This window comes from Rhinolophus hipposideros (assembly GCF_964194185.1).
Source record: "Rhinolophus hipposideros genome assembly, chromosome: 21".
NCBI classification, from domain to species: Eukaryota; Metazoa; Chordata; class Mammalia; order Chiroptera; family Rhinolophidae; genus Rhinolophus; species Rhinolophus hipposideros.
The window spans coordinates 49,912,142-49,939,484 of record NC_138067.1 but is presented as its reverse complement, the minus strand read 5'-3'; the positions used below and the strand labels follow the sequence as shown (position 1 = coordinate 49,939,484).

General features: G+C 47.7%; 2 protein-coding genes across 7 annotated transcripts; both read right to left on the bottom strand.

Moving 5' to 3' along the window:
- Window positions 1–1,286: 1,286 nt before the first annotated feature.
- ZNF274 (zinc finger protein 274) lies at window positions 1,287–26,253 on the bottom strand. 6 transcript variants are annotated; one of them, XM_081030902.1, is made up of 8 exons: window positions 25,907–26,253; window positions 25,430–25,502; window positions 24,567–24,693; window positions 23,726–23,821; window positions 8,408–8,890; window positions 5,428–5,528; window positions 4,292–4,418; window positions 1,287–3,827 (listed from the first exon to the last, which is right to left on the bottom strand). In XM_081030902.1, the coding sequence occupies exons 2-8, from the start codon at window positions 25,460–25,462 to the stop codon at window positions 2,905–2,907; spliced, it is 1,890 nt and encodes a 629-aa protein (XP_080887028.1). In that variant the 5' UTR covers window positions 25,463–25,502; window positions 25,907–26,253; the 3' UTR covers window positions 1,287–2,904. The 6 variants fall into 6 exon arrangements, with proteins under 6 accessions (XP_080887028.1, XP_080887027.1, XP_080887029.1 ...); XM_081030901.1 differs by having other exon boundaries at window positions 25,817–25,919; XM_081030903.1 differs by having other exon boundaries at window positions 25,832–25,918.
- Window positions 10,255–11,118, bottom strand: LOC308489567 (coiled-coil domain-containing protein 127-like). Its single transcript, XM_081030907.1, is given in 2 exon segments — window positions 10,255–10,885; window positions 10,889–11,118. Coding segments are annotated over 2 exon segments (780 nt in total). The 5' UTR covers window positions 11,090–11,118; the 3' UTR covers window positions 10,255–10,306.
- Window positions 26,254–27,343: the final 1,090 nt, after the last annotated feature.

Below are 27,343 nucleotides of genomic sequence, written 5' to 3'. Positions count from 1 at the left end.
CTCAGGTCAGGGGCGTTTACTGAAGGGGAGTTTTATTTCATTCAGTCATTGGGGTTGGAGGAGTGTTAAGAGTTGGTGCCCTGAACAGAAACTGTGAGGAACTCTTTGGGGACCACGCACCCAAGGGCATGCCTGGCATAGGAAGAGCAAGGATGAACTATGTAGGGACTGCTAGGAAAAGCTTTCCCAAACTGGGCATCCGCTCTCATCTTTGTGATTTTATGTCTCGTACCCTCAGTCTTATTTGCTTAAAATTTTTAAATCCACTCGTTAAAACTCAAGACTACTTTTAAAGGGCTCTTTCAGTTAATTTGCTTGTCAAAATAAACAAATTAAATGTGGCTGGCTTAAACAAAACAATATTGCTTGGATAGTAGCCAGATATTGTTTCCTCTAAAAGCCTGTTCTTTTTGTTGAACAGTTTATTAACAAAGTGTGAGAGAAGCTTAAAAACCAGCTAGCACACAAAACCAATACCTTCTCCTTGATGATACCTGGGGAATCTCTGATGGAAAGCCAAAAAGGGAACCTCTTTCTTGCTTTGAGGATTGGTGGTATTTACAGAAGTACAGATGATTTAGTTGCTCATATCCACTGTTTCTGGGGTGATTGTAGAGTTAAACCAGGGGATGATCCTGTCATCAACCCTGAGAAGTAGACATCATGGAATACTGGGGCTTGGGGATGGTTGTCCTGGGAGGGGGGGATGCTTATAGTGGGGAGATCAATTTGTTAATGGATACGTGCAGCAAACATTTCTTGAGTGGAGAGTAGGCTCTGCCCACGTGGTGCTCAGGACCTACCAGCACTGGTGAACTGTAATTCCATCGGTAATATGAGGGCCATGAGAGCTGCGAGGAGCTAAGTCAGAGTGAGGGATTAGGGTATGAGCAGGAGGGTTAGAGAGAGAACCCGAGAGTGAGTGTTCCAGCAACAGGACAGCCACATCATTCTTTATGACTTCATCTCATGGAAGTTGCATGGAATGACTTATGCTGATGCTATTGGTCAAAACAGTCACAAGCCCAGCGAGGTTTTAGGAAGGGAGAAATGGCAAAGCACTGTGGCCATGTTTGAAAACTGCCACAGGTAGCAGTCAGCTCACCTCCTTCAGTGACCATCTTCTGGCAATAAATCAATATGTGACATTTCAAGATTAGGTGACCTTGTTTGAGGACATGGTTGTGAACTTTACAGCCAGAACTGGGTGTGGCGAGCCAGCCGCCACGAATCGAACAGTACCCGAATGGGGGAGTGGGAATGAAAAAGAGACACTCACAAATAATGATGCGGCCGGTCTTCAGTGATGCTGAAGCGCCTGGTTTATTTACCTTCACCATTATATACCCTTTGGGTACGTGCAGTTTAACACTCACGGGTATGTATGTAGTACCTCACAGAAAGTAAATTTTTAACTTCTACAAAGAAACTACAAAATCACTACAAAACTCCCCAAAGTAATTAACATGACAAAGTCTACCAATTATCCTGATAGCCATCAGTTATCTGTATCCGGAAACCGGCCGTTCCCACTTCATTCCTCAGCAACTTGTAAGCACCCGCAGGGTGCAGGCAGAGACAACGCCTTAGGAGCAGAAACAAGTTAATCATAAACTGAGCCAGTCCACAAGGCTCCAGAGCAACAAGAAATCATGGCTCCCCACAACTGGGTACCATGGTGAGGTCACTCCTCAAGAAAATGGACAGTCTCTACATCATCGGGACTTGGAGGAGCTGTGGATATTCCCCATGGAGAACTGAGCGCTCTCCCTAGGAGAAGCCCCCAACTCGTGTGTGGGAGAGCAGTGGCAACCTGGGTAAGGTCTTCAACCCCAGATGTTCTCATCCCTCAAACCACCAAACATGCCACTGTCAGGTTGCGGAAATGATTAAATGTGATCTAGTAGCCATGAGCCCTGTGCCAGAAGAGGCTGTGCAGGGCAGCACTCAACCAACATCTGTTGAACATTAACTACTTCTGACCTAGAGATTTAGAAAATGTTTTGAAATGCTATGCAGAACACAAGAACAAAGGCGGAGTTGTGGAATGGGTTGTAGGCTGTGTGACCTGGAGAATTTTAATGTGATCTCGTGAAACATGGGCATCAAATACATCCTCTTGTACTGCCAGTGTCTTATTGCTTAACTTGGTGATGGACGTCCAGCCAGGGTCATTCCCTCCCTCGTAGGGGAAGTGGAATGTGAAGCCAATGAACGTGCCCAGGAGGCTGCCATGCTTGCCTGGGGTTTCCAGCCCCCCAGACCTCAATCGTTCCTCCAGGTTCCTATTCCCTGCATCTAGCTATATCTTGGTGACACCATAAAGAACAGAATGACACACTCATCCTGAGTCACTTGGAATCTTGGGCCACAGGTGCTGCGGCCTTGCACAGAATCTGCTAGAACTGGTCTGACAATCTCCATCCTTTTGACATTGCTGATTTTAGGTATCAAAACAGTAATGAAAAGATATTCCATTAAATAGGTAGGAAAATATACACGGATTCTATGACAGAAACATATAGTTTATTTAATCCATCTCGTCCTTTAGTACTTGTCCATACGCATAAATACTTTACCACAAATATAAGTGCACACAATTTTTGGTACCTGGCATTTTAAACTTACATTATCAGCATTTTTCACTAATAATCACTTTTAATGACCAAATGAACAAATTATAATAGCAAATCAACTGCAAAATTAAATGTTTTTTCAACTGTCAATATTCATGAGCAACAGCTCCCCACCAGTTTTCTTATCTGTGTGGCAGGACAGTGTCCTTGGCAGTCCTTTGGTCTTGAGAACAACATCAGTCAGTGCTTCTTTTCACATTCAGTTCTGAATCACAACTGGGCCAGTTCGCGTTACGATGCAGGATCGGGTAGAAAAGGCAGTGTCTCTTCAACAAGCCTGAGGGCTGTGAGGTAGGTGTTTCTTACTGTATTTCATCCCACTGTGTGTCTTCTGATGCCCTATGAGGTGCGAGCTCTGGGTGAAGGCCTTACCACACTTATTACACATGTAGGGGCGCTCCCCAGTGTGGGTCCTCTGATGCCTGACGAGATGGGAGCTCTGGCGGAAGGCTTTTCTGCAGATCTGACACTGGTAAGGCTTGGCCCCCGTGTGAGTCCTCAGGTGCTGGGAGATGGCGGAGCGATCATTGAAAGTCCTCCCACACTCATGACATTTAAATGGCCTCTCTCCAGTGTGAATTCTCTGATGCTGTGTGAGGGAGGAGCTCTGAATGAATGCCTTTCCACAGTGGTGACATACATAGGGCTTCTCTCCTGTGTGGATTTTTTTATGTACAGAAAAGTATCTCGGGTTCCGGAACGTTTTACCACAAGCACTGCATCGGCAAACTTGGCTCCCCTTGTGAATTCTTGTAAATGTAACCTGTTGGGTGCTCTGGCTGAGGGTTCTTACACAGCCGCTGCTTTCCCTAGCTTTTTCCCCTTTGCAGCTCTTCTGATGACTTTTTACACGGGACTTGTGTGTCACCTTTTTAACCCGTGAGCCACGCTTTCGCAAGCGTTTTCTAGGGAGGGTTTTCTGGTGTGAAACATGACTTGTGTGAAGACCAGTGTTTGCCTGGGATTTGCGGCCTTCACAGTGCTGCTTCTGAGGGCGGGTTTTCCCCTGAGTCAGCCCCACTTGTTTCGATGCCAGTACTTCCAGGGCCCCACCCTGCAAGATGTTTCCTGAAGTAGAGGACTGGGCATCGGCCCTTGAGAATTCTTCTATTTTTAGGTTGCAGGTTAGTTCTTCCTCAGGAATGTCAGACTTTGCGGTTACCTGTTTGCTTTCCAGTGTAGTCTCCCACCCTGGAAGAAACCAAAAGTTGTGGGTTACATAGGGAGAAAAGACTAAAGTGGGTTGATAGTATGATATAATTATTCAAAAGCTGGACATTTTTTCCCCAAGTACAGTCATGCAACCTGGGGAGAGACTGAAAAGCAGCAAAACAGTATAGGGAGGACACTGACACTAGTGATCACGGGCTGGGGCGAGGGCTGGGAGCCATGTCCGAGCTCTACAAGTTCCTGCTCTCATGTACCCTCAGGGTGGACAGCAAATCAGTCCCTTTAGTGGAACTGAGGCTGCCTCTGTCCACGCAACCACTCCTCCAGGTCCACAGTGCCGGTTCAAGGCCCTGGATGGGAACACATCTCTTGAGGGCATGCTCAGTCCTCATGCTGAGCGCAGAGAAGACACAAAGCCTGACTCAGGGCCCCCAGGGTGCCCCTGTCCTAAAAGTGTGGAGTGGTTTGTGTGGGCAAGGCCTTACCCACGGAGACCAGGTGTCCAAAGGTCTCCAGCATCACATCATGGTACTCGGTCCTTTGTGTTGGGTCCAGCAGCCCCCACTCTTCCCTGCTGAAATCCACAGCCACGTCCAAAAAGGTCACTGGTTCCTGCAATGTCACACATTGTGTGACCGCTCAGAAGGGTCAGGGAGTTGTCCAAGGGAACAGAAGACAGGCTGGCTAGGACATTCGGACAGCTTGTTGTGTTGGGGTACCTCTGCTTTGGAGGTGTGCTAGAAACACTGACTGGGGCCATTAGAGATCCAATGGGGCTCTTCTCACAAAACGAGTCTGTGGCCCAGTCTGGAGAAAGAGTCCCTACTTCACTAAGAGCTGCAAGTGCCGCAGGCACACTGCCTCCACCTGACCCACACCAGTATCCAGCTCACCTTTCCACACAACTCCCCATAGGAGATGGCTCCCCTGGGCACAGCCCCGCCCCATGTGGTGCGTCAGGAGCTGCTTGGGGGTGGGATAGTCAGTCAGGTGGCCATGATGAGTACTTTCTAAGGAGCTGACCAGGACTCCAGGAGGAAGAGGCCTACCTACCGTCCTTTGCTTAGATCGGAGAGGTATTTTGCCCACAAGGGGCAGAGCCACAAGACGGGCTGGAGAGAGCATCCTCCCATTATCCAGGAACCCCTGATTCAGCCTTGCCAGAAGAGCCAGTACGTGCACTCCTATGCCTGAGCCAGTTGTAAACCACTTGCAACAGAAGCAGCCCTGACTAGTGCCACATACACACCATGGCTTGGTCATACCGAGCCTCAACAGTTCTGTTTTGTCCATGCCTCAGCTTTGGGTTACTTTGAAGGAAATTCCAAACTCTCAGTAATAAACAGCTAAGTGTTCATTTCTGAAGGATGAGGGGCTCACTGGTTCTAACAGGATCCAGATGGGCCTGCTTGCTCCTGGCTGAGGCTGCCCCACCTCCAAATATCTGTAAACACCATCCTGCCTCCAGATTTCTGGAGTCCCAGTCACTGCCCTTTCTTGTCTTCCAATGACACCGCATGGCTGGAGGGCAGGCCTGCCTTTCAGGCTCAGAAGTTCTGAGGGTAGGCCCACCTCACAGGGGATGCTGTGACCAGAGGAGAGGGTGACACTCCCCACTCACCTCAGACAGTGCCTTTACTGGCCAGGAGGTCTCATTCTCCTCCTTTTCTTTCCGCGGAGCTGTGGTCTCCAGAGAGCAGGTGGGGTCCTGGGCGGTCGACGCTGGGAGCACATGTCAATATAAGGGATCAGCTGGATGTGATCAGCACAGGACCAGCCCACGTCTCGGACGCACAAGGCCTGCACAAATATCTCATCCTGCTGTGGCCCTTTCCTCACAACGCCAGCTGCTCCGTACAGTCTACGCCCAAATCCCCACACCTGAAGAGCTGACACCCAAAGGGTACAGGTGCCCCGACTGCTGAGAACCCTGGACCCAGTCAGTCCTTCCTGAAGCAGCCACCTCATCTCCACACTTGCCTCAGCAGTTGGCCTCATACCTCCTCAGAGGCAAAGACCCCATTTCTGGCCTCCAAGTCCACCCCCTCTCCTGTCACCATGGGGGGCAAGGTGAGACTTGCCCTGGCCCCCAGGACCAACCCCTCTCTCCAGGCACACCCATCCTGATGTGAATTTTACCAAGTCTGCTATACCTCAGCCCTTCCTGGCCTCGCCTTCTCAACCCCGGTTCTTTCATGTCTGAGTTTCCTCACATATCCCCACATAGTCCATGGCCTTCTATAATGATGACTCCACCGTCACTATTAAGGGGCACATGATGTGACCCAGGCTGGCCCACCAGTCTGTTGCTTCCCCCTGGCCACAATGACTGAATCAAGGATGAACACGGGGCCAATGAGAGCCAGAGGCTTTGTAAGAACATTTAAGAGAGATTCCATGCGGGGAGGTCCCACATGGAGACAGCCTGCCTATGGGTGAAGCCAGCATAGGCCAGCAGCAGTGGGACACAGAGAGGACCAGTCCTACGGACACTATTAGAGCCCCTAGGTCCAGCCATGCCTGAAGCTAGACCACCCTGGGACTTTCTCAATACATTCTCCCTGTCCCTTGGATCATTCTGTACAAGGCTTTGTGGCAGTCACACCCAAGAGTTCTAGCTGACATGCTGACCACAAACGCAGGATTCTCAGGGTTCTCTGGAAGGCTTCTTGTTGTCCTCTGTAATGCTGACTTAATTCACCCCCGAGGTGTCACACAGAGGATGGACTTACTTTCACGAACTCCACAATGGTTTCCTTGGCACCTGTATTAGTTTCCTATTGTTGCTGTTAACAAACTGCCACAACAGAGGCACAAAATAACACAAATTTGCTATATTATGGAGCTCAGAAGTCTGACAGAAGCCTTATAGGGCTAAAAGAAAGATGTTACCAGGACTACCATGTTTCCCCGAAAATAAGACCTAATCAGAAAACAAGCCCTAGCATGATTTTTCAGGATGACATCCCCTGAACATAAGTCCTAATGCGTCTTTTGGAACAAAAATTAATATAAGACCTGGTCTTATTTTCAGGGCAACATGGTATGTTGCTTTCAAAGGCTCTAGGGGAGAATATATTCCTTGCCTTTTCTGTTTCTAGAGGCTGCCTGAGATACTTGGTTCATGGCCCTTTCCTTGCATCTCTCCTGCTTCTGTCATCATGTCACATCTGACTCTGACTTTCCTGCCTGCCTCTTATAAGGACCGCTGTGTTGACAGTGGACCCATCCAAACAGCCCAGGAAACTCCCCATCTCAAGATCCTTAACTTAATCTCACCTGCAAAGTCCCTTTTGCCAAGAGAGATAACACAGTCACAGTTCAAGGGATTAGATGTGGACACGTTTGGGGGCGATTATCCTGCTGACAGCAGCACCCAGACTCTGCATGAGAATCAGACTACTCCTGCTGCTGCCTGCTCCGTCCCCGCCACACTTGCTTCTGCCTGAAGCCCTGTTCTCTCAATCTGCCCTGCACCTTCCTCCTCAATCACAAAAGTCAATCAATTATTCATTCGCTCAAAAACATCTTCAGGGAACCCAGATGCTGGGTGGTCAGTGGAGATTAGCAAAGAAGTGTCTGCTCCATGGAACTCAGCCTCAAAGAAATCAAGCCTCATGGAGTCTGACTTCCAAATGCATCCCATACTCGTACTTGCCCAGCTCCCACTGCTGCCACCCCTCTCGGGGTGTGGTCACAGCTCTGGATGGCGCATCTACTTCCAGTCTTGCCCCTGTCCTCGGCCCACCATCCACAGCATGTTGCGATCCTGCCACCTTGTCCCTAGAACTCCGGGCCAGTTCCCACTACTTTAGACTATTATTTCTCAAGGTCCCTGCCAATCATGCCCTCTGCTCCCTTCTGGTACAGACCTACCCAATTTCTCTGATTCTTGAATATAACATTGCCATCTTGGGCCTTACAGGTAATGCTTCCCCTGCTTGGCACGACCTTCCTGCTCCCTCCTGAGCTCCACTCCACACCACCTACTTGGCTTCCAGGGGCCCCACTGCCAACACCCTTGAGTTCCTCTCAAACCCACCACTGTCTCATACACATTTGTCAAATTCCCATTTTTCCTGCTAGACCGAAGGCTTGTTGAGCTCATGAGTCCATGAATCCTGTGCGTCTCAGTCACCACTTTATCCACAGCCTTCACTGAGTGTGTACATTAGAAGGCACCCCAGAAATATGCCAGTGTGACTGAAGTCAGGGTTTCTATTGGCTTGTGGTGGCAAGAATCCAAAAGGGATGAAAATGAAGCACTTTATCCGTTAGCTTCCCTCAGAAACCTGTGGATGGAGGGCTCCTTAAAGAATGCTGTTATCAGGCCCCAGCCAAGGGTTTCAGTGGTTCTGAGGTGGGGCCCAAGACCTTCCATTTCCACAAACGGGTCGAGGGATGAAGCCACTCTCATAGCCCTTGATCTTGGGGCCATGGCAGGTATGCCAGCGTGGAAGCGTCTGAAGCTCTGATTCAGGAACACGTGGGGGAGGCAGATGCCCTTGGCATAGATGCAGTGGTCACAACCCCTTCTCCATCCTCCATGATGTCCCCACAGCAGTGACCCTCTGACCCCCCCCCCCTTCCACTGCACTCACCTTCCTCCTCAGATATCCAGGTCACATCCTCTACCAGGGCCACTGCCTCCTGGCAGTCTTCTGGGTGCTGTGACTCCACCCACACCCGCAGTTGTCCGGGCAGAGCGCCCAGGAACTGTTCCAGCACCAGCAGCTCCAGCATCTGCTCCTTGGAGCGCACCTCAGGTCGCAGCCACTGACGGCACAGCACACGCAGCCGGGCCAGCGCCTCACGGGGACCCGCTGCCTCCTCAAAGCGGAACCCCCGGAATTTCTGGCGAGCAGCCTCGGGATCAGTTGGATGCCTGCCCTGCCGCTGAGTGGGCTCCCTGAGGACCTCTGGGCTCAGGCCCTCATCTTCAGAATAGAGGGCCCGGATCTGGGCATTCCGAGAACGTGCTACCTCCTGGTTCAATGTGAGAACTTCAACAACCTTGATCTTCATCAGGGGATCCCCAGCAGGAAGAGGACCCAACTGAGGGTCCAGCGGAGCCTCAGGACACCCTGTAAGTCAAAAGCAGAGCAAGACAGATGACCAACAAGCACAGGAAAGGATGCTCAACATCATTAGTCACCTGGGAATGCAAACCACCTCACATAACAGGACGTAAAGAATGTGAACTAGGAAGGCTATCGTCAAAGAGCAACAGTAACAACTGTTGGTGAAGATACGGAAAAGCTGGAACCCTCATATACTGCTGGTAGGAACACAGAATGCTGCACCACCTTGCAAAATAGTCCGGCAGCTCCTCAAAGTTAAACATAGAGTTATGTTATGACCCAGGAATTCTACGCCTAAGTATATATCCAAGAGAATTGAAAATCTACGTCAACACAAAAACTATGTACAAGAACGTTCACAGAAGCATTATTTACAATAGCCAAAAAGGGGAAACAAATGTTCCTCCATTGATGAATAGATGAACAAAATGGGGTATACCCATAGAACAGGGAATATTATTTGACAATAAAAAGGAACGAAGTACTAACATATGCTACAGCATGGAAGAACCTTGACACGATGCTCAGTGAAATAAGTCAGACGCAAAGGCCATATATTGTATGACTCCATTTATATTAAATGTTTAAAATAGATACATAAGAGACAGAAAGTAAATTAGTGGATTTTCAGGAGATGTAGGAATTGAGGGGGTTGGGGCTCTGATGACTAATAGATATGTAGTTTCTTTTTGGGGCGATGAAATGTTCTGAAATTAGATCGTAGTGATAATTGCACAACCTTATGAATATAGTAAAAGCACCAAATCATACATTTTTTTTTTTTTTTTGCTTTTAAATCGCAGGTACCTTTTATTATATGTCACCACTAGTAAACAATATGTGCTTGTTGAATACAGACACAAGCCAGATTCCAAACACACACTAGGGTCAACTGGGTACCAGAAACCTGGTTTTTCCCTCTGGTGGGTGGGCAAGATCTTTAAAACAATATAAAACCTTGGTAATATTACTACTTTCCTATTATCATCTGTTAGGCAGTTCTAGTCACTACCTGACAACTTCTAAATGTAATTTTAGGAGAAAAAAATAATCGAGGCAAACATAGAAGTTATTTAGAGAGTGAGAAAACCACACAGAAAATTATTTATACACAGGAGCGTATCTAACTATTTGACTTTCTTAAAAACATTTTTTTCCCCAGAGCGAAGATACAAAGTTATACTCGCTGCTTAAAAAATCCTCGACAGCTTCCGTAACAGCTGAGATGGTTCCGGGAGGGAATCCTGTCTGCCCAGGCCTGCTGTCCTGCTCAGAGGTGGCAGGCTGACAGGTGGCTGTATGTACACGTGACCACAATGCAGGCAGCACTGGCAGAAGGAAAAAAGAAAACATTGGACAACCCAGGGTGCCACAGGGAGGTCTGAGCTTGAGTCATTAGGAGCTCATGGCAGTCTCCTCTTACTTTTCTAGTATGGCTTTCTCTACTCTCTCAAACTTTTTCAGTTCAACAGTCAGTTCCCAGTATTTGAGATACAGCCACATGAGTCTCCCGTTCTGGCGCCTGTCGGTGTTCCAGACGTCACCACAGTGGGTGTCATGCTTGAATATGTCGGTCAGGCCAGCTGCCATGTCCAGGTCAGCAGCGACTGGGTCAGTGGCAACGCCGCCCAGCAGGCTCTTCTCTAGCTGCAGTCGCCGGCCGCGCGGCAGAAGCAGGCTGCAGTAGATGTTCTGTCTCTCGGAAAGAGCGCCTTCGACGTCCTTGAGCAGGAGCTGGGCCCTCCTCTGCCAATCCTCCTCCTGACCCAGGCAGCTCAGGTATGCACTCCTCAGGGGCTGCACCTGCCTCTTTTCTTGCATGACCTGAGCCCGCTCTTGCTCCAGAAGCTTCTTTTCTTCCACCAGCTTGCGCCCCTGAGAGATAAGGGCTTCTCGGTAACTGGTCGTCCTGTTCTGTTCCTTTTCAAGTTCCAAAGACAAGTGAGCCACGGCCCGCCCACTTTCCGAGATCACGGCATGGTACTTGGCTTCAAGTTCCTACTGGAAAGCTGCTGTTCTCTGGTGGTATGCTTCTCTCTCTTTCTGTATTTCTTTTTGGGACTCCCTAGACCAAATCCATCGAAAAGCAGCCAGCCCCAGCATGGGGACCAACAGGGCATAATTCCACCTGCTTCCATCACCTCCATCAGCCCTGGAATTTGGCCGGATGTTCCAATTTGGGGGATCATTTAAGTTATTCATGAAGACAGACCTGGATCGCAGGCGGAGTCAGGCGCGTGGGCAGACACCCAAGCCCGGAGCTGCACCGGACCCCGGCCGGGTCGCCGGCCCCTCCGCCGCGGGTCTCCCCTGGCTCCACACGGCTGGCGCGCGGCCCGGAACCTGCCCCCCGGGGGGAGCGCCCAAATCATACACTTTCAAAAGGTGAACTTTACGGTATGTAAATTCTCAATACAGCAAGAAAAAAAACACACAAGAGGAAATAGGGGTTGAGAAGAGACCTGGTGCTGTATATGCCTGTGGCCAAAAGGGGAACAGAACCTGATCCTGCCTTCATGGGAGCCAAGAATGAGACTGTCGGGATAAGCAGGGGCTCTGGGTCCTGGCATAAAGTCCACAAGAACATCCACTGAACAGAAAAACTCCAGGATGGCCCTAAATGCCAAGGAGGGTGCACTAAGCAATAGGAAATAAGAAAGCTCTCTACAACTCCAAATATATTTCTCATACATATCAAATCTTCATCCACAGTTCCTAGCTCACAGCTCCCGGTGTCTTGTTTCGTTAATGAGGTGACTTTTAGGAAGCACCTAGGGATGGGGGCTAGTTGCCAGGAGACCCAACCAACTACATATTTAGAGGGTTGGAATTTTTCAGTCCCCCCACTCCCCACCTCCCAGGAAGGAAGAAGGGGTGGAGATTGAATCAGTCACTAATAGCCAGTGATTTTATCAATCATGCCTATATAAGAGTCCTGTATGAAAACCCCAGGGGATGGGCCTAGGAGAGCTTCCCAGTTGGCGAACACATAGAGATGCTGGGAGAGTGGTGTGCCTGGAGAGGGCATGGAAATTACATGCCTCTTCCCACATACGTTGTCCTGTGTACCTCTTCATCTGTTTCTGATTTATATTCTTTTACAGTGATCTAGCCAAGTAACACATTTCTCTGACCCATTCTAGCAAATTAATTGAACCCAAGGAGGGGGTGTGGGAACCTCTGATTTATAGCCAGTGGGTCAGAAGTGCAGGTAACAATGTGGACTTATGAATGGTATTCTGAGTTGGAGGGGGTCATTGGAACCGCCAATCTATATCCAGCTGGTCAGAAGCACAGAGCCTGGGCCGGCATCTGAAGAATGTGTCTTGTAGGACTAAACGCTTAATCTGTGGAATCTGATGCCATCTACGGGTAGATAGCGTCAGGATTGAGTTGAGACCTTGCTGGTGTCTGAAAATTGTTGGTGTGGGAAAACGCTCCCTGTCCTACTATGGAACTGGATCTGGGAACCTAGTTTACGTTAATAACGAATGCTGGTTTACTCCCACTTAGATTTATATTTTTATGAAAACAGAAATGGCATGGCTGATGTCAAAAGCAAATCTGCACTTTGACCCATGCTGTTGTGAGTGTAAGTGGTTGGCACAACTCTACCTGCAAAGGAACTTACAGCATGAACTCAAAGCCTTTGCATCCAATGCTCTTGGACTTTCATCAAGTTCTACCCATGGTCAGGGAACTATCTGAAGAGGAAGACAGATGTAGAGACACCTAGGCAAGGAATATTCAGAGAGACGAAAGCCAGACCACAGGACAATGGAACTCTGTCCCACAACCTCTGTGGCAACAAGCCCAAACGGTTGGCTAATGACTCCGTTTCTCATTTTTACCCCCAGCCCATAACCTCCAATTAGAACCTTCCTATTTTCACTGTAAATCGCCCCATTCCCTGCCTGCCATACAGTCTCTACCAAACACAAGGGATGGTGGCTGAACCCCTTGCTACAGCGCGCTCTGGGTGTCCTTATTTGGGTGGGGTTCATTTCCACAACAACCCCTTCCTGAGTGAGCAACGTGGCACAAGGACGGAGCAACACTGGAAAACACACGTAGTGTTAAAACACGGTTCAGGAAAACTGTGACAAACTCCCACGTAAGCATTAAAAATTACACGGGTTTACTGTGACAGTTAATGACATAGTGAAGTTCCTGCCATGTGAAGTAAAAAAGAAGCAGGGCAGGAAATCACTAGTGAGGAGCACCTGCGGCTGCGTTAAAAAAAAAAAAATTAAGAGCAGCAGCCGCAAGACCACAACACGTCCGTACGTGTTTCTCGGTGTCTGTATCAAGCGCCCGCTGGCTCTGCCATGGCGCGATTTTCAAACGGCTCTGGGAAGCTGGGCGTTCAGAACCCAGGAGCTCCCCGCTGCTCCCGCCAGCGAGACAAGAGCAACGTCCCGCCTACTTGAACGCTAAAGAGCCCACAGCCGCGACTTCCGGCCGGCTCAGAAGTGCGTTACGCGCCCAGCCCACGGCGTACTACAACTCCCAGGAGCCTCCGCAGAGGGACTTCCGGCGCCGCCATGTTGAGGCTTAGGGTGTGGTCAGACCCAGCCTAGTGAATTGCTGGGCGCTGGGCTCCAGTCGCCTCCGCTCCGGCCCCCTCCCTAGAGCACCCCCCCACGATGGCGCCGGTGAAGCTTCCGCCCACACTTCCCGGAACTTCAAGTCCGTCCCTTTGGGCCATGAGAGGTGCGCGAGCGCGGTCATTTTCCCCTAACGCAACGAACACGGGAATACTAATCCATTTTCGCCCCGCCTCTCCTAAATTCTACCCCGGTTCCCGCAGAGCTTCCTGTCTTTCCTTCTTCCTCCAAACGTCCCCACAAACCTGGCTTATTCGTGATTTCCGGTGTTAATCGTTGCACAGACCTAACAGGTGTTGGAAACCGCTGGCGCGCGCGGGAACCGACTCGGCTCGGGGTGAGGCCTCCCCAGGCTGGCCTTGGGCGCACCGGCTTGCAAAACAGGTGCTGAGTTAGATTAGTAATTCTCGGCCATCGTCGGTCACTCCGACATTTAAAGTGTCTTTTTCTTGGTAAGAATTGTTACAGGCGTTTGATCTCTCATTTCCAACCTGTTTCCCCCAAATAAGCTTTTTAATTAAGTTTGGGGGCCTACCCTTCCTAACTCAATTTTATCTGCTGCTATCTTTAGTATTTCCCTTCCTGTCCTTAGGACTTCTGGGGTTTCCCCCCCATCCAAATACTTGATTTGAAATCATAGTTCATTTATTCTTTCAATTAAAGCTTTTAAGGCTTGAAATTCACCCATCTCAGGTAACTCGGGAAGCCAGGAAAAGGAATTAACCGGAGTCCTAGACGCCTGACAAGTCCCCGGATGTGAATATGGGGTTATGTGGGGGCTCCCTAGCGGCTCAGTACTGGACCACAGGCACCATTTTGAGTAATAATCATGCATGACACTTGAAAACAATCTTAGTTCTCCATATTGCTTCACTGCTTTCTAATTTCTAAACTTTTTGTACTCCTTGGTTCATCAGAGGGGTTTTTATTTAGTGCTTTCTCCCTTCAAATAACTGTTGTGTTCTTTTTATTTTAGTCCACTCCCTCTACCCCACTCCGTTTCTAATTTACTAATTTCTCCTTTAATCTTGATCATGTATTTACTTCCTCCTCTTATCTTTGGGGACACCAAGGTGGTTTCTCAAAATCTTGAATGCTCAAAATGTTAACTCTTAAACTGTTTTAAGTCATATAGCCTTTCTGGGTTTGGATGTCAGAAACTGCCAATCATTATGGTGCTGAGAGCCCAGGGGAGCTGCAACACAGCTCTCCCTGCTGTAGCAGCTCTTTAGGCCAACACAGGTCTGCAGTCATCATACCGCGCCTACAGGGTGCTATGCAGTAAATGAGATGTGCCACAAGCCTGGAAGCTTGTGGGTAAATGTCACTCTAGGCACCTCAGTCCTCTAAAAACTTATACTTTGGACCATTCCAAGCCCTCTAAGGTAGAAAATGGAAGCCCTTAAATTTACCCGCTGGCAGGTAGAACTGGATCCGCACGTCACTGGGCCATAGCTGTGATTCAGTGACCCACCCACCTGCCTGGGCTGCATAATCTATATTAGCTGCAGCTCCAAGTAGATGCTCCTTTACTTAAAACCTCACAAACACATCGTAAGTTGAAAATATCGTTAATTCAAAAATGCATTTCATACCCTTAACCTACTGAACATCAGAGCTTAGCCTAGCCTACCTTAAATGCTCAGAACACATTAGCCTACAGCTGGGCAGTTATCTTGAGTTTCATATCAAGAGTTATTGCCTTCCAATTCTTAGCAGAAGCAGGAGACAGATGGGCATTTTGTAGGCATAATGGGATGTAAAAATACAAAGCAACACTTTTGAGTATCGGTTGCTTACCCTAGTGACCCCATGCCTGACTGAGAGCTGCAGCTCGCTGCCAAACCCCAGCATCATGAAAGAGTATCATACCACCTATCACTAGCCCAGGAAAAGATCAACATTATAAATTTGGAGTACAGTTTCGTACCATCATAAAGTCGAAACATTGTAAGTTGTGGACCATCTGTACTGGCTTTCAACTCACCTGCTGAATGACCCTGGGGGAATTTGGGCAATGTAGTTCACTCACCTGCAACTCCTTATTTCTCTAGTGTCTTGTTACACAAATTCAACTTTTGGACGAGGTTTCCTAACTCTGTGATTAGGTACCTAAATGCCAGGTACAGCACATAGTGAAGGCTGATAGGAGCTGCTGTTTCCTTCTCTCGTGTTCCTTCTCTCTGCGGCTTCTCTTGAGACTAAGCTTAGTCTCCCTCAGTGCTCAAGAGTTTCCTAGTGAATGCTGATCAACTATCCAGGTATACTGGGGCTACCAGTCCACAAATGGTTAACTATGACAACCTTTTAAGAACTTGTGGTGAGTAGCGTCAGGATTGCTTCCCTCAGCTCACCCATCCTCTTTCCTCTTTGTCCAGAGTGCCCCCAGCTGTATACCCAACCTCCTCCTCTCCCCATCACTCACTCCTCAGCTCTGCTGGGCACCCTGATGCACTGCCTTCTAAGTGTCACCCCCAAGGGACTGCTGAGGCTGTCAGCTGGGTCTTGTGCATCGGAAACCCCAAAGCCAGGCCCAGAGGAAGATACAGCAGTCTTTAAATCAGTAACAGTAGCTGTCATTTCATGGAGGGTTCCCCAGGACCTGAGCTTCACACTACCACAGTTCCCGTAAGCAGCAGCATCCAACTTTTAGACAAAGATGATCCATGCTGGGAGAGGCTAGGAACCTTGCCTAAGGCTACACATGGGGGAACACAGCAGTTAGGATCCAAACCCTGTTTTTTTATTCCCATTACACTAAATGCACCCATAGCGACCATCTTACATTCCCTCAGACATACCTAAGTCTCTCTCCCAGAGGTCTTTGCAACATCTTCACCGGGTTCCCCTTCCCCATCCAGCTCTCACCTCAGAGTTATCTTCCTGCCCAGATCTAAACTAGTTTTGTCCTCCCACGCCTCCCCACTTCCCCCAGCACATCCCATTTCATTTCTCTTCATAGAACTGACTGCCATTTCAAAGTATCTGATTCATTAATTTACTTAGTCACCTCCACCTTCTCAGAGCAGCAGTGCCCAGTGGAACTTTCTTCATTGAAGGCAATGTTCTACATCTGTCCAACTTAGTAGCCATTAGCTGCAGGTGACCAATGAACATTTGGAAGATGGCCAATTCAACTAAGAACTGAACGTTCACTTTAGTCAGTTTAAATTTAATCAGCCACACATGCTAGTGGCTGCTCTGGAATGAATGGGGGCCGTATGACACGGGCCTTACCACTGTTCACCAGTGACCCAGCCCTGCAACAGTATGTGGCATTCTGGTAGGCTGAAGCAGCATTTGTTGACTCAACACAGCTTCTAAGTGCCTTGAAGGAATTTCTGTCAAATTCCAGGAAATCTCACCAGCATTGTAATTGTGTCCATGGGACACATGGGAGGGTTGCTGCTGCTCGAGTTCCCATCTACCTGGCAGCCTGAGCAATGGCAGGGAGTGCAGGCCACCAGGTAAGAAGACACCTAGTTTACACCCCCACCTGCTCCTCTCCAGACGGGCCAGATTAGGGACTTGAATTCCTGCTCCCACAGGTAAAATGGCTCCAGCAGCACTTAAATGGCTGGGATGACTGTAGAACTTAAACAAGGGACTTCACATACTTCTAGACTTTGTAAGTTCTCAAAAGAAGTCAGTATTTACACTTATACAAGTGTTCCATGTCCCACTAACTTGAATAGAGCTGCTCATTCCTTAATAATTTACTCTCAGGTACCATTTCAAGAGTATTAGTAACAAAATCTTTCTTCCATCTGCGTCAAAAACTATTTCAGAAGATTAGTATTTTAAGGTGGCACTTATGAGCTGCAAGTACTTCTTTTTCAGTATTTTTCTCATTTGTGCGTTGGTGAGAACAATGCTATGTATACTTTGCAGAAAAAAAAACCTGTAAACATGCCAGCCTGTGTTCTGCTGTCACTGAACTGTTCATGTTCCATGGAAACTTACCTTCTAACAAGCTGGAAAATATTCACTGCCCAGGTCCGTACTGAGATGCATCTGACTACTGTGTTCTAAAAAATTTAATTTTGACACTTTTCCAGAGATCTTTCTATCTTATTGTTAATTCCTAGACTCAATGAGTAATTACTGTGCACCTATGCTGTGTCAGGAACTGGTGACACAGCAGGAGGGAGACAGCTGTTTCCATTTTATGAACAGTTGGGGGCAGCACCTCTACAAATGGAAAGTCACCTTCCGACCCAGTTTCCTTCTCAGTTGGCAATCACAGTCTATCAGTTTCTACATTCTCCGTCATAACCAACTGACATTCATATTTGTTTATATGTATATTTTTAAGGAAAACTGCTATGTGCATCTCTATATATGTAAGATACATGTTAAAAGATAAACACACATGTTGGAAATTGTTTCACATAGTATGTAGAGCTGGCTCATTCTTTGTAATAGTTGTGCCAAGTACTATAATGAAAACAACTACGTGTTGGTAAATATTTGTTTAGAGTCTTCCCCCCAAACCCATGTAGATTTCTAGCTTGCCTTTTATTAGCTTCAGGTGTACAAAACATAATGATTAGACATTTACACCCCTCACAAAGTGATAACCCCACCAAGTCTACCACACCTCTTATTTCTATTTAATCAAAATTAGTTCTGCATTTTTCTATCCAGAAAAATGGGCTCTTGGATTATTTTTTCCCCTCCATTTGTTTCATTTATTCCTGCTTTGATCTTATCATTGTTCCTTTTTCCTTAGAACTTTTGGAGGTTTTTTATACCCCCCAAAGAATGTTTGAGTCAAATGATTATTATTAGTTCATTTGTTTTCCTTCCTATTCAATAGTTAAGGCATTTCAGGCTTTGAAATTACCCTAGGTACTACATCTGCACACCAGGGAGCGTGGTCCCAATATATGTGGATCAAGATTACATGGCTCCTAGTGGGTGGAAGGTGACAGCAACATAAAGTGTTCTTGAATAAAGACTGCACACTATGTGACCACACTCTGCTAGACTGGATTCCTGCTAAAGCATGTTTGATAGTTACTCAAGATTCTAAACTCTTGGCCTAGTCCTCAAGAAATGTGAGCCTCTCAAAGTTTTTTGTAGCACTATCTCAAGATTTCCCTTTATTATCCCTTACTCACTCGCATTTCAAAGCCTGGGCTTGTCTTCAGAGTCTCTTTGAAGAGGCTCAATTTCTTCAACCACTTATTCACTCAACTTTCCTGAGCTAGAGATTCAGTCATTGTCTTAGCAACTGGGGACATACTTGGGAAACTGAAATAAGGATGCCTGCTGTCACTTATGTGATTTCAGATGTTCAGGTCAGATAACAAAATAAATTGGAAAAGAATATGGCCTAGTTTACTCTATTTGTGTACTTATGTGATCTAAGTTTTACGTAGTTTGCCTTATGACTTATCTTGTGTAAGAACAGGATCAAACATTTCATTTTTATTCAAAGAGGTTCTCTCCAGTGTAAAATTTTTTTGTTATTGTCATTTCTGTCAAATAAGGTGAGCGCTAAGGCTAATGATTTGCCTGCATAGCTTATATTGCGAGTCTGCTTTCATATGAGTCCTCTGATGCTGAGCACAATGAGGACTCCTACTGAAGGGCTTCATGACAGTGGGTTGTGACTCCTGAAGCCTTCCTAACACTGATTACATTCAGGGGCTCTCCAGTATGACTTGTGATGCTGAGTAAGAGAGCTATGCATGAAACCTTTCCATGGAAGTCACATTCCCATGGTTTCAGAGTTCTCAGATGTAATAATTCAGTGTAAGAACTTTTCCAAAGTCAACAACTGGAACTTTTTTGATCCAGTATGAATTCTCTCAAGTCAGATTGAATCAGGTCAGAAGCCTTTTTCCTGCTATGATCAGATTCCTGGGATTTCATCCTTGTTTTGAGTTCTCATGTTGAAACACTCATGAAAAGGACTTCTTCCATTCCGGATTTTTGCATGTTAGTCTCCTGTGTGATCCTTCTCTTAAAGAGAGTCAAGCTGAGCTGAAAACAGGATTTCTCACTAAAAACACTCATTCAGTCTTGTTCCTGAATGAACTATCCTTTCTTTGTACAAATTGATTGATTTCCTATTCCCCATGTTTGCTTTTCTATTCCCCATGTGAGTCCTCTCTCAGGCTACATAAAGGATGGAATCTAGAGGAGGATTTCCTTCTCTTCCTCCCAATAGAATGATCTCCTTCTTGTATGTTATTTTTTTTCTACTAATGTTGGTACTACTTTGAGAGTTGCCATGGTCATAGTTGTTGGGCTCAATTAAGCTCCTGCTTAATTTCTTGACAGGCTTTCCTACAATCATGACCTTCAAAATAGTGTCTTCATGCCATTGCTATCCTAATGATTAAATAGATTATGTCTCAAGTTTTCTACCTGAACCACACGTATGGAAGTACTTTCTTGAAAGAACATTGAGTGATGGCTGAAGATTTGAGTGCTGTCAAGCATTTCTCCACATTCCTTATCTTCACAGCATCCTTGCAAATCAGTGTCTTCTTAAAGATGAATGCCATCTGTCTTAAGCGTTTACCCAGTTTCCCTTCTACTTCAGCCAATGCCAATGCTGCCGCTGTCGCTATCATGGAGAGCCGGAGAGGCATGAAAACTGAGTTGTGTCAGAAACGCCCTGCTTTCCATTCAGCCCCAGTTCTCCGCCTGAAGCAGAGGCACAGCCACACCAGTATGGGAAGAGAGACCACTGCAGGAGATGGCTGTCTCATGTAACACTCAAGCATACCATTCCAAATGCCTGATTGCTGAGGTCCAGACAAGTGCATTCAGCTAGCTCCACAGCCTCTGCTCAGATGTTCCTAAGTCCCCTCTCATTCCTCATTAACAGGTCAGGACATGGGACAATCCCAATCTCCTGAATCTAGGTGGAAGTTATTAAGTTCTTTGTACTATTCATGTAAGTCTTTGCAAAATTATTTCAACATAACAAGTAAAACAAAACCTCTATTTCCACCCTACAAAAATCTATGCCTTTGCCAGACTCCTCCATGTAACTCCCTAACACCAGAAATTCAGTGTTAGTAATTTTTCTTATTGCATTTTTAAAATGAGATATTGATACATATAAAAAGAATTTATGTAGTACATACGTAACAGTCAGAGGAAATGCCTGGAAGCCTTCACCTCTTAGAGATTGTTGGCAGCTTCCTCTCTTTTGCCCTTTTGGTCAGTAACTCACCTAGCCCCACTGAATCCACCTTTGAGTGGGGAGAAGTCTGCTACCACTCCCTCAGGCCAGGTATCATCACCTCTTCCCATTACCATGCCCCCTGCCTGCTTTCATCTGTGCCCTACCAGAGTTCTTTCTTCACAAGCACCCAGAATGAGCTGTGAAAAGCCACACCACACACTTGCTCAATGAAAATCAACTCCCCTTACAGTGGAGGTCCTGTGTCCTCTGCCAAACTTAAGTTGCATACACCTCAGTGACTTCGTGCCCACCCACTGGGTGACTTTCTGTTCCCTGAATATGCCAAGCTTGTTCCATTCTCAGTCACACAAAACAGTGCCTCCATGCCTGGAAACTCTTCACCACCACTTTCACACATCTGCAGAGTTCTTTTTCTTCAGGAATTGCTTTAAATCTCACGCTTGCAGTGTCCCCTGACCACATCATCTTGAGACACTTGCCACTGCTCCTGCTTTACACTACGCTCTTTTCCTTCTCAGTGCTTACCCCTACTTATCTGTGTTTAGACGGGAACAACAATGTAGCTTTTTGTAGGAGGTTGCCATCTATCAGACTACAAAGTCTACAGTGGCAGTGATTACGCTGGGTCTCTGGTTTACTACCAGCTTAATATAATGCATGGGACAAGAGACCTTCCACAGAGATCTTCAAGGTTACTTGAAGGGCAAAAGAATGGAAGGCATGGAGGGAAAACATCACACAAAGGACTCTGTGTGACAGAGCATAGATGAGTCAAGCACCTGTCACCTCAGGCCTGTTTAAGAGTGTTCTGATAAACCTCCATGCACATGATCTCACTCTGGGACACCACCCTTGAATCTCCTGTCACCTGTCAAGTCAGCTCTCCCAAGATGTACAAAACCACAGGCACCCAATGTCCCCATGGCAGCTACATTCAGGAAACTACTAGATCAGCCAGAAGTGCATGGCCAGAAGGTTTGCCCCCACAGGACATGGGACTTAAACTCCAGGAAGGATGAGACACACACCGACCACAGCCAGAGGCATAAAGACCAGAAGGGACATGAAGAGGCTGGATCAAGGGAAGCAACCACAGGGAAGAGAAACCGTGGTAGGCAGGTGCAAAGCACTTGTGTTGCTGAAGACCTTCCAGGTGAGGCAGAGCTCAGTGACCTGTGCTAATGGTTTGAAGGAAGGGTTTCAATGTAGGGAATGAAAGAGATGAATTTGAATATGGAAAAGAAAAACAGAAAGCATTAATGCTGAGCCATCAACCTGAAACATGAAGTCCAGAAAAAGAGTACGTGGACTGCAGTCTATGTAGTGGTGAACAGGAGAAGGTTGGCACCAACGACGGGATCAGGTGTAGGTTTCACAGCTGCATGCTGCCATAAGCAGGTGATCCCAGTGCCACTTGCATTAAAGCACAAAGAACAAAGGTGAGGGAAAGTATCCAAAGTTTTGGAAGTACCAGCTGTGGTGAATGCAATCACGTGATTGCCCAAAAGTAGTGACAAAAAAATGCATACGATCGCCTCCTCCTTTATCCTTGCTATAAAATGAGGATACTGAGGACATTACAGAAAGATTTTGCAGCATGGCAGGTTCATCTGGAACAAGGCTGCAAGCCTGTAAGAAGGATTAACCTAAGCAGTTAACAGCAGCTATAAGAGCCCAACAATCCTTGCGAGGCTGGACACAGCAGTGGGGCAAGCACATCCCTCTTTGTGCCCTTGTGCCAAAACTTGACCAGACAGACCAATTGTGCATCAAGAAATTTCTAAACGCAATCAAACGTAACACGTATTCTAACAAGGATTTTTCTCAATGAACCCTGACAGACTGAGGCTAAGTATTCATCTGGCAAACTAGGTGGTTTACAACAGCTAGGAATATACATTTTTTAATAGTGAAAGGAACTACCATTTATCCAAATTTGTTAGAAAGCTACAGTAAGTACAGCAATATGGGGTTTACTCTGAGACAGAGATCAAGGGTGGGGCCATGGGGGAGGCCTGCACATGATGATGGCTGAGGGAATTCAGTCCATGATAAAGACATATTTCTAATAAGTGGAAGAATCTAGTCAGAAATGGGTTGACAGAACTTGTGCCCCACACCATATACATGAAGAAACACCAGATAAATGGAACAGCTAAACAGAAAAAAGAATACGAGAATATAAGAGTATTTGTACAATCTGCTTATATATGATACAAAATCTAGACTAGGAATTAAGACAGGAATTTTAAATTCCTGAAATCATAAAACTTTATGGAGTCTAAATAAAGGTAAAAAAATAAATGCTAGTCTGGGATATTTGCAATATTAACATCCATAATGTATATAGAATATATGAACTCACAAAAGAAAAAATGCAAATGGTCCATCATAAACTTATGAAAATGTGTAATTATGTAAAAAAGTGAACTAAACTAACTTGTGATGGGGTTACAAACTGATAAATTAATCGTAAATTGAAAATATTAAATCGAAAATGCATTTAATACACCTAACCTACCAACCATCATCATAGCTTAGCCAAGCAGGCCTTAAACATGCTCAGAACACTTACATTAGCTTACAGCTGAGCAAAATCATCTCACACAAAGCCTACTTGATAACAGTGTTGATATCTCATGTAATTTGTTGAATACTGTACTGAAAGGGAAAAACAGAATGGTTGCATGGGTATTGCTTTTGTACCACTATAAAGTTGAAACATTGTTAAGTTGGGGAAGTCTGTATTTATATATATGTATGTAAAAAAAAAAAAGTCGGGTTAGAGACACTAGTTATTGGTGACTACACAAGGGGAGGGCAGTAGACAATGAGTGGAGCAAAGTGGCCAACCTGCCACTGGCAATACGTTCACGTTCAACAAAGCAGTACACCCGACTCTGAGGCCAGAGAAAAACACAGTGCTTGACTCAGCCATGTCTGCAACCATTCATCACAGCACCCCCTGGGCTTTCTCCTGTCCACCTTCTTTTCTAAGACACCAGTCCTAGACTAACCAATTAGCCCACTCCCTGCAAAGATTCCCATGTGCCTGGTTCTCACCTGAAAAGGTGTCTTGAAGAATTCCTCTCTCCACCGACCAGAGCTCTTCCTCCTCCTCTAACTGAGACACCACATCTGGCTTGGAAAGCTGATGTTCTGCCCAAGGGAAAAGAGACAGGGCTTTGGGGGGTCTGTGTTCGGGAAGAAATGCTTTCCTGCTGCGGCACATGCTGTCCCCTGCTAGGGCATGACTTCTGGTCTAGGGCATCCCCTTTGTCAGCTGCTTGCTTTCCTGGACTCCCTTGCTGGTAAAGGTGGCAGTGGGACCCAGTTCTGGCCAGTAAGACTCAAAGGGAAAGTCTGTCAGTGGGAGCCTTAGGGCTTTTTCTTTCTTGCTCTTTCACAGCTGTGAAAAGAACATTAGCCAGGGCTGTACCCTCCAGATTCCTTTCTGCTTTTAACATGGACGTGATACTGGATGCTCGGTGCCACAATAACGCAGGTACTAATTTAAGAATGGAAAAGTTCACACTAACCACAGACAGATGGAATGAATCAGGGTCTGTGATGACACTCCTGAGCCGTCGGACAAACAGCAGGTCCTCTGGAATTCTTGTTACAAAAACAGTAAGCATCCACTACTGCAGCTGAAAACACCCCTGGCAGATCCACCTCCCTCATATTCAAAGCCTCTGGGGATGGACTAGGTGAAGCTTCAGAAGTCGTATGTGAAGTTGCCCTTTTCCATGGGTACAAAGTAAAGCCCTTTCTCGCAAGAGTCAGGGCCTTGACACTTTGCACTTTGATCCCTGCAGCCCAAGCCCAAGCAGACACATACTTCAGTGGCACCACATTCGTGCTGCAAAGCGCAGATCTTTATTGACATAAAGGCCAGCCTTACCCACTGAGACCAGGTTCCTGTAGTTCTCCAGCATCACCTCCCTGTACAGGGACTTGTGTTCAAGATCCAGCAGTCCCCACTCTTCCGGGGTAAAACCCAGGGTCACATCTTCAAAGGTCACTGGTTCCTAAAACCCACAGGTTGCTGTTCAGCCAAGGCCCGTCCTCAAACACGCTGACAAGAGTGGGAAGCTGACTGAGCACATGAAGGCACAGTCTATAAGATGACCTGAGAGCATTCCAGGTGTCCCATCATGTGTTCCTCCATTTGTCTGAACCTTAGCAAACCCAAGCTTGACCCTATCAGCCTACAAAAAGGAGGACACCAGGAGGCTAAAGAAGGTTCTTCCTTTTCTGAAAACCTCTCTATTTCTTACTAACCTGGGGATTCCAACACTGATGTCAGTGTGTATGCCTCCCACTAGGGGATCTGGTGAGCAGATTCAAACCCAAACCCTCACCCCCCACCCACACTGCTTCTACTTCCTGCACCTGTCAAGGATCCATCCTCCTTTTCTCCTAGTGACTGAGCTCATGTCACCTTTAGCTTTGATGCCAGAGTAACTGTTGAAATCTAAATATACGTCTGATCCCTGCTTAGCTCCGTCAATGTCTCCCCCCAGTTTGAAAAGTTAGAGCCCTCCATAATCTGACCTCTACACTAACCACTCCCTAGGAAAGCTAAGCAACCTACGTTCCTCCGTCCATCAGGGTCTCTTAACGCCCAGCCAATCCCTCTGCTTACCCCAAGGTGCCCTGAGGCCTGGCGGCATCTCAGGGAGGATGGCGTCCTACCCTCTGGCGGCCACCCCCGCCCCCAGATCCAGAGGTACACTCAGAAACTCAAAAGAAGCCTCTACTCACACGGAACCAGGCCGCCGGAAGCCCGGAAGCCATACCTTCCTCCTCGACGTGTCTCGTGGGAGTGGGCAGAGTCCTGAGAAGATTGAATTTGGGAGGTGGGAGAGACGTGAGGGCTACGCCGAAGCGCCCCCTCTTTTGCCCTGAAGCGGCCCCATCAACTGGGAATGGCAAATCCATCCCCACCTCGGAAAACGCCCTGATTGCGTTGTCTCCACCTACTCCCAGACACCTGGAGGGCAGGAGACCCCCGCCCATCTTCATCACCCAGAGGGAGTCAACTCCCGTCCTCGGTCCGCACACGCCCGGGAGGATCGGCCCGCCCCAAGCCTACGTCTACGCCAGGAGGGAGCTGTCTTCCCCCTGAGCCCCTAGTCCCCGACCACATACATCTCTCCTTCTCACCCCGCGACGGGAGGACAGCAGGCAATGCCTGCTCCGCACAGCCCCCGACAGGCGCGAGTTTCGCGCCGCACTCACCCGCGCGCGGCGTACAATGGCGCCCGTAGGCCGGGGGCGAAATGCGTCACCGCGCCGGCCCGGACTACAACTCCCAGACACCCCCGCTGTGTGCCGCGCCGGGCCGCTCCCAGGCGGCGGCCATCTTGTCAGACCAGCTTCAGGTGGCAGGCGAAGCTAGCGCGACCAGCAAAAGAACCCTCTCCCGCACCCCTTGGCGGTGCAGCCAGTCAGGCGGAGCCCTCAGGTGGAGCACTCCAGGTTGCGGGGGCCCAACACCTCCGTGGGCGGCGACGCAGGCCGGGACACAGTCGTGACCAGCAGGGAGGGCGTCCACCCATGGGGCAAACCGGAAGTTGGAGAAAGGGAAGGGCCGGAAGTGCTGCATGGATTAGAGTTAATTGGAGGGGCTGGACTGATTATTACATCCTTGGAGGAAGAAGGGCGGGCAGGGCAAGGCCGGAAGTGTCGGTGTGGAGGGCGTAGCTCAGCTCCCGGTCCAGTTGCGGTTTTTCTAGTTTGGGGGGGGGGCAGAGCCCACCATCCCTGTGGGACTTGAGGAGTTGAACCGGCAACGTTGTGGTTGAGAGCCCACTGGCCCATGTGGGAATGAACCCGCAGCCTTCGGAGTTAGGAGCACGGAGCCCTAACCGCCTAAGCGCGTGGCTGGGCCCCCCACCTGCTACTCTAAACTCAGTGTGGAGGAGGTAGGAGCGGGAACATGGAGGGCGACCGACTATGGGAGACAGAGTTAATGTCCACCAAGTTCCTGGGATTGGAGCAGGAGCGGGCGCGGCTGTCTCTCAGTTCCTGGAAGAGTGAGTTACAGGATAGACGTAAGTGTGTGGGTGGTGGTGCCAAAAGTGCAATCATATCTAATGAAGAGGAACAAGGGGCAGGATTTGGAGGGCAGGAAGTGTGCTGGGGGGCTTGACTAAAATCAGCTCTAGATCATGGGAGGGAAAGGGGGGCAGGCTTGCCCTGAAGTGTGTCCTCCAATCCCAGGGAGTGGCTGAGGAACTGGCCTTAATGTCCTGTCGGGTTGTGAGAAGCAGGGCAGTGTTAATTATACTCTAGGCACCGGGGTTGGGAGTGTGTGTGTCAAAGATAAACCAGAGCTAGACAGAACTTGAAGCGGTGAAAACAGATTGTATTCAATAATAGTACTTAAACAGGGGTAGAGAGACTCCAGTATCGAACTTTGGTCAAGTCTGGATACAGACAAAACAAGTGGGGTTTTATAAGCAAGGAGCAAGTTGGATTGGAAGTAGGGGGTGTGTTGGTGGATAAAAAATTATAGTCTCCTTGGGGGTCAGGGGGGAGAATTCTGCCTGAACCCGCATAACAGGATTCTTACTGAAGGCACGCTAAGGATATGGGGGGGGGAGATAGTGGGGATGAGGAGTTTAGTTAGATATCAAGGGTAGGGAATTTTTGATAACCGATTTTGCAGGATTC

What these genes read in the sequence shown, in the direction of transcription:
- ZNF274 (XM_081030901.1), bottom strand. An exon ending in TCTTCAAGACACCTTTTCAG is followed by an intron (nt 8,891 to 23,725) that starts GTGAGAACCAGG and finishes TTTGACTTACAG; the next exon opens with GGTGTCCTGAGGCTCCGCTG. An exon ending in TGGACACCTGGTCTCCGTGG is followed by an intron (nt 3,828 to 4,291) that starts GTAAGGCCTTGC and finishes GGTTTCTTCCAG; the next exon opens with GGTGGGAGACTACACTGGAA.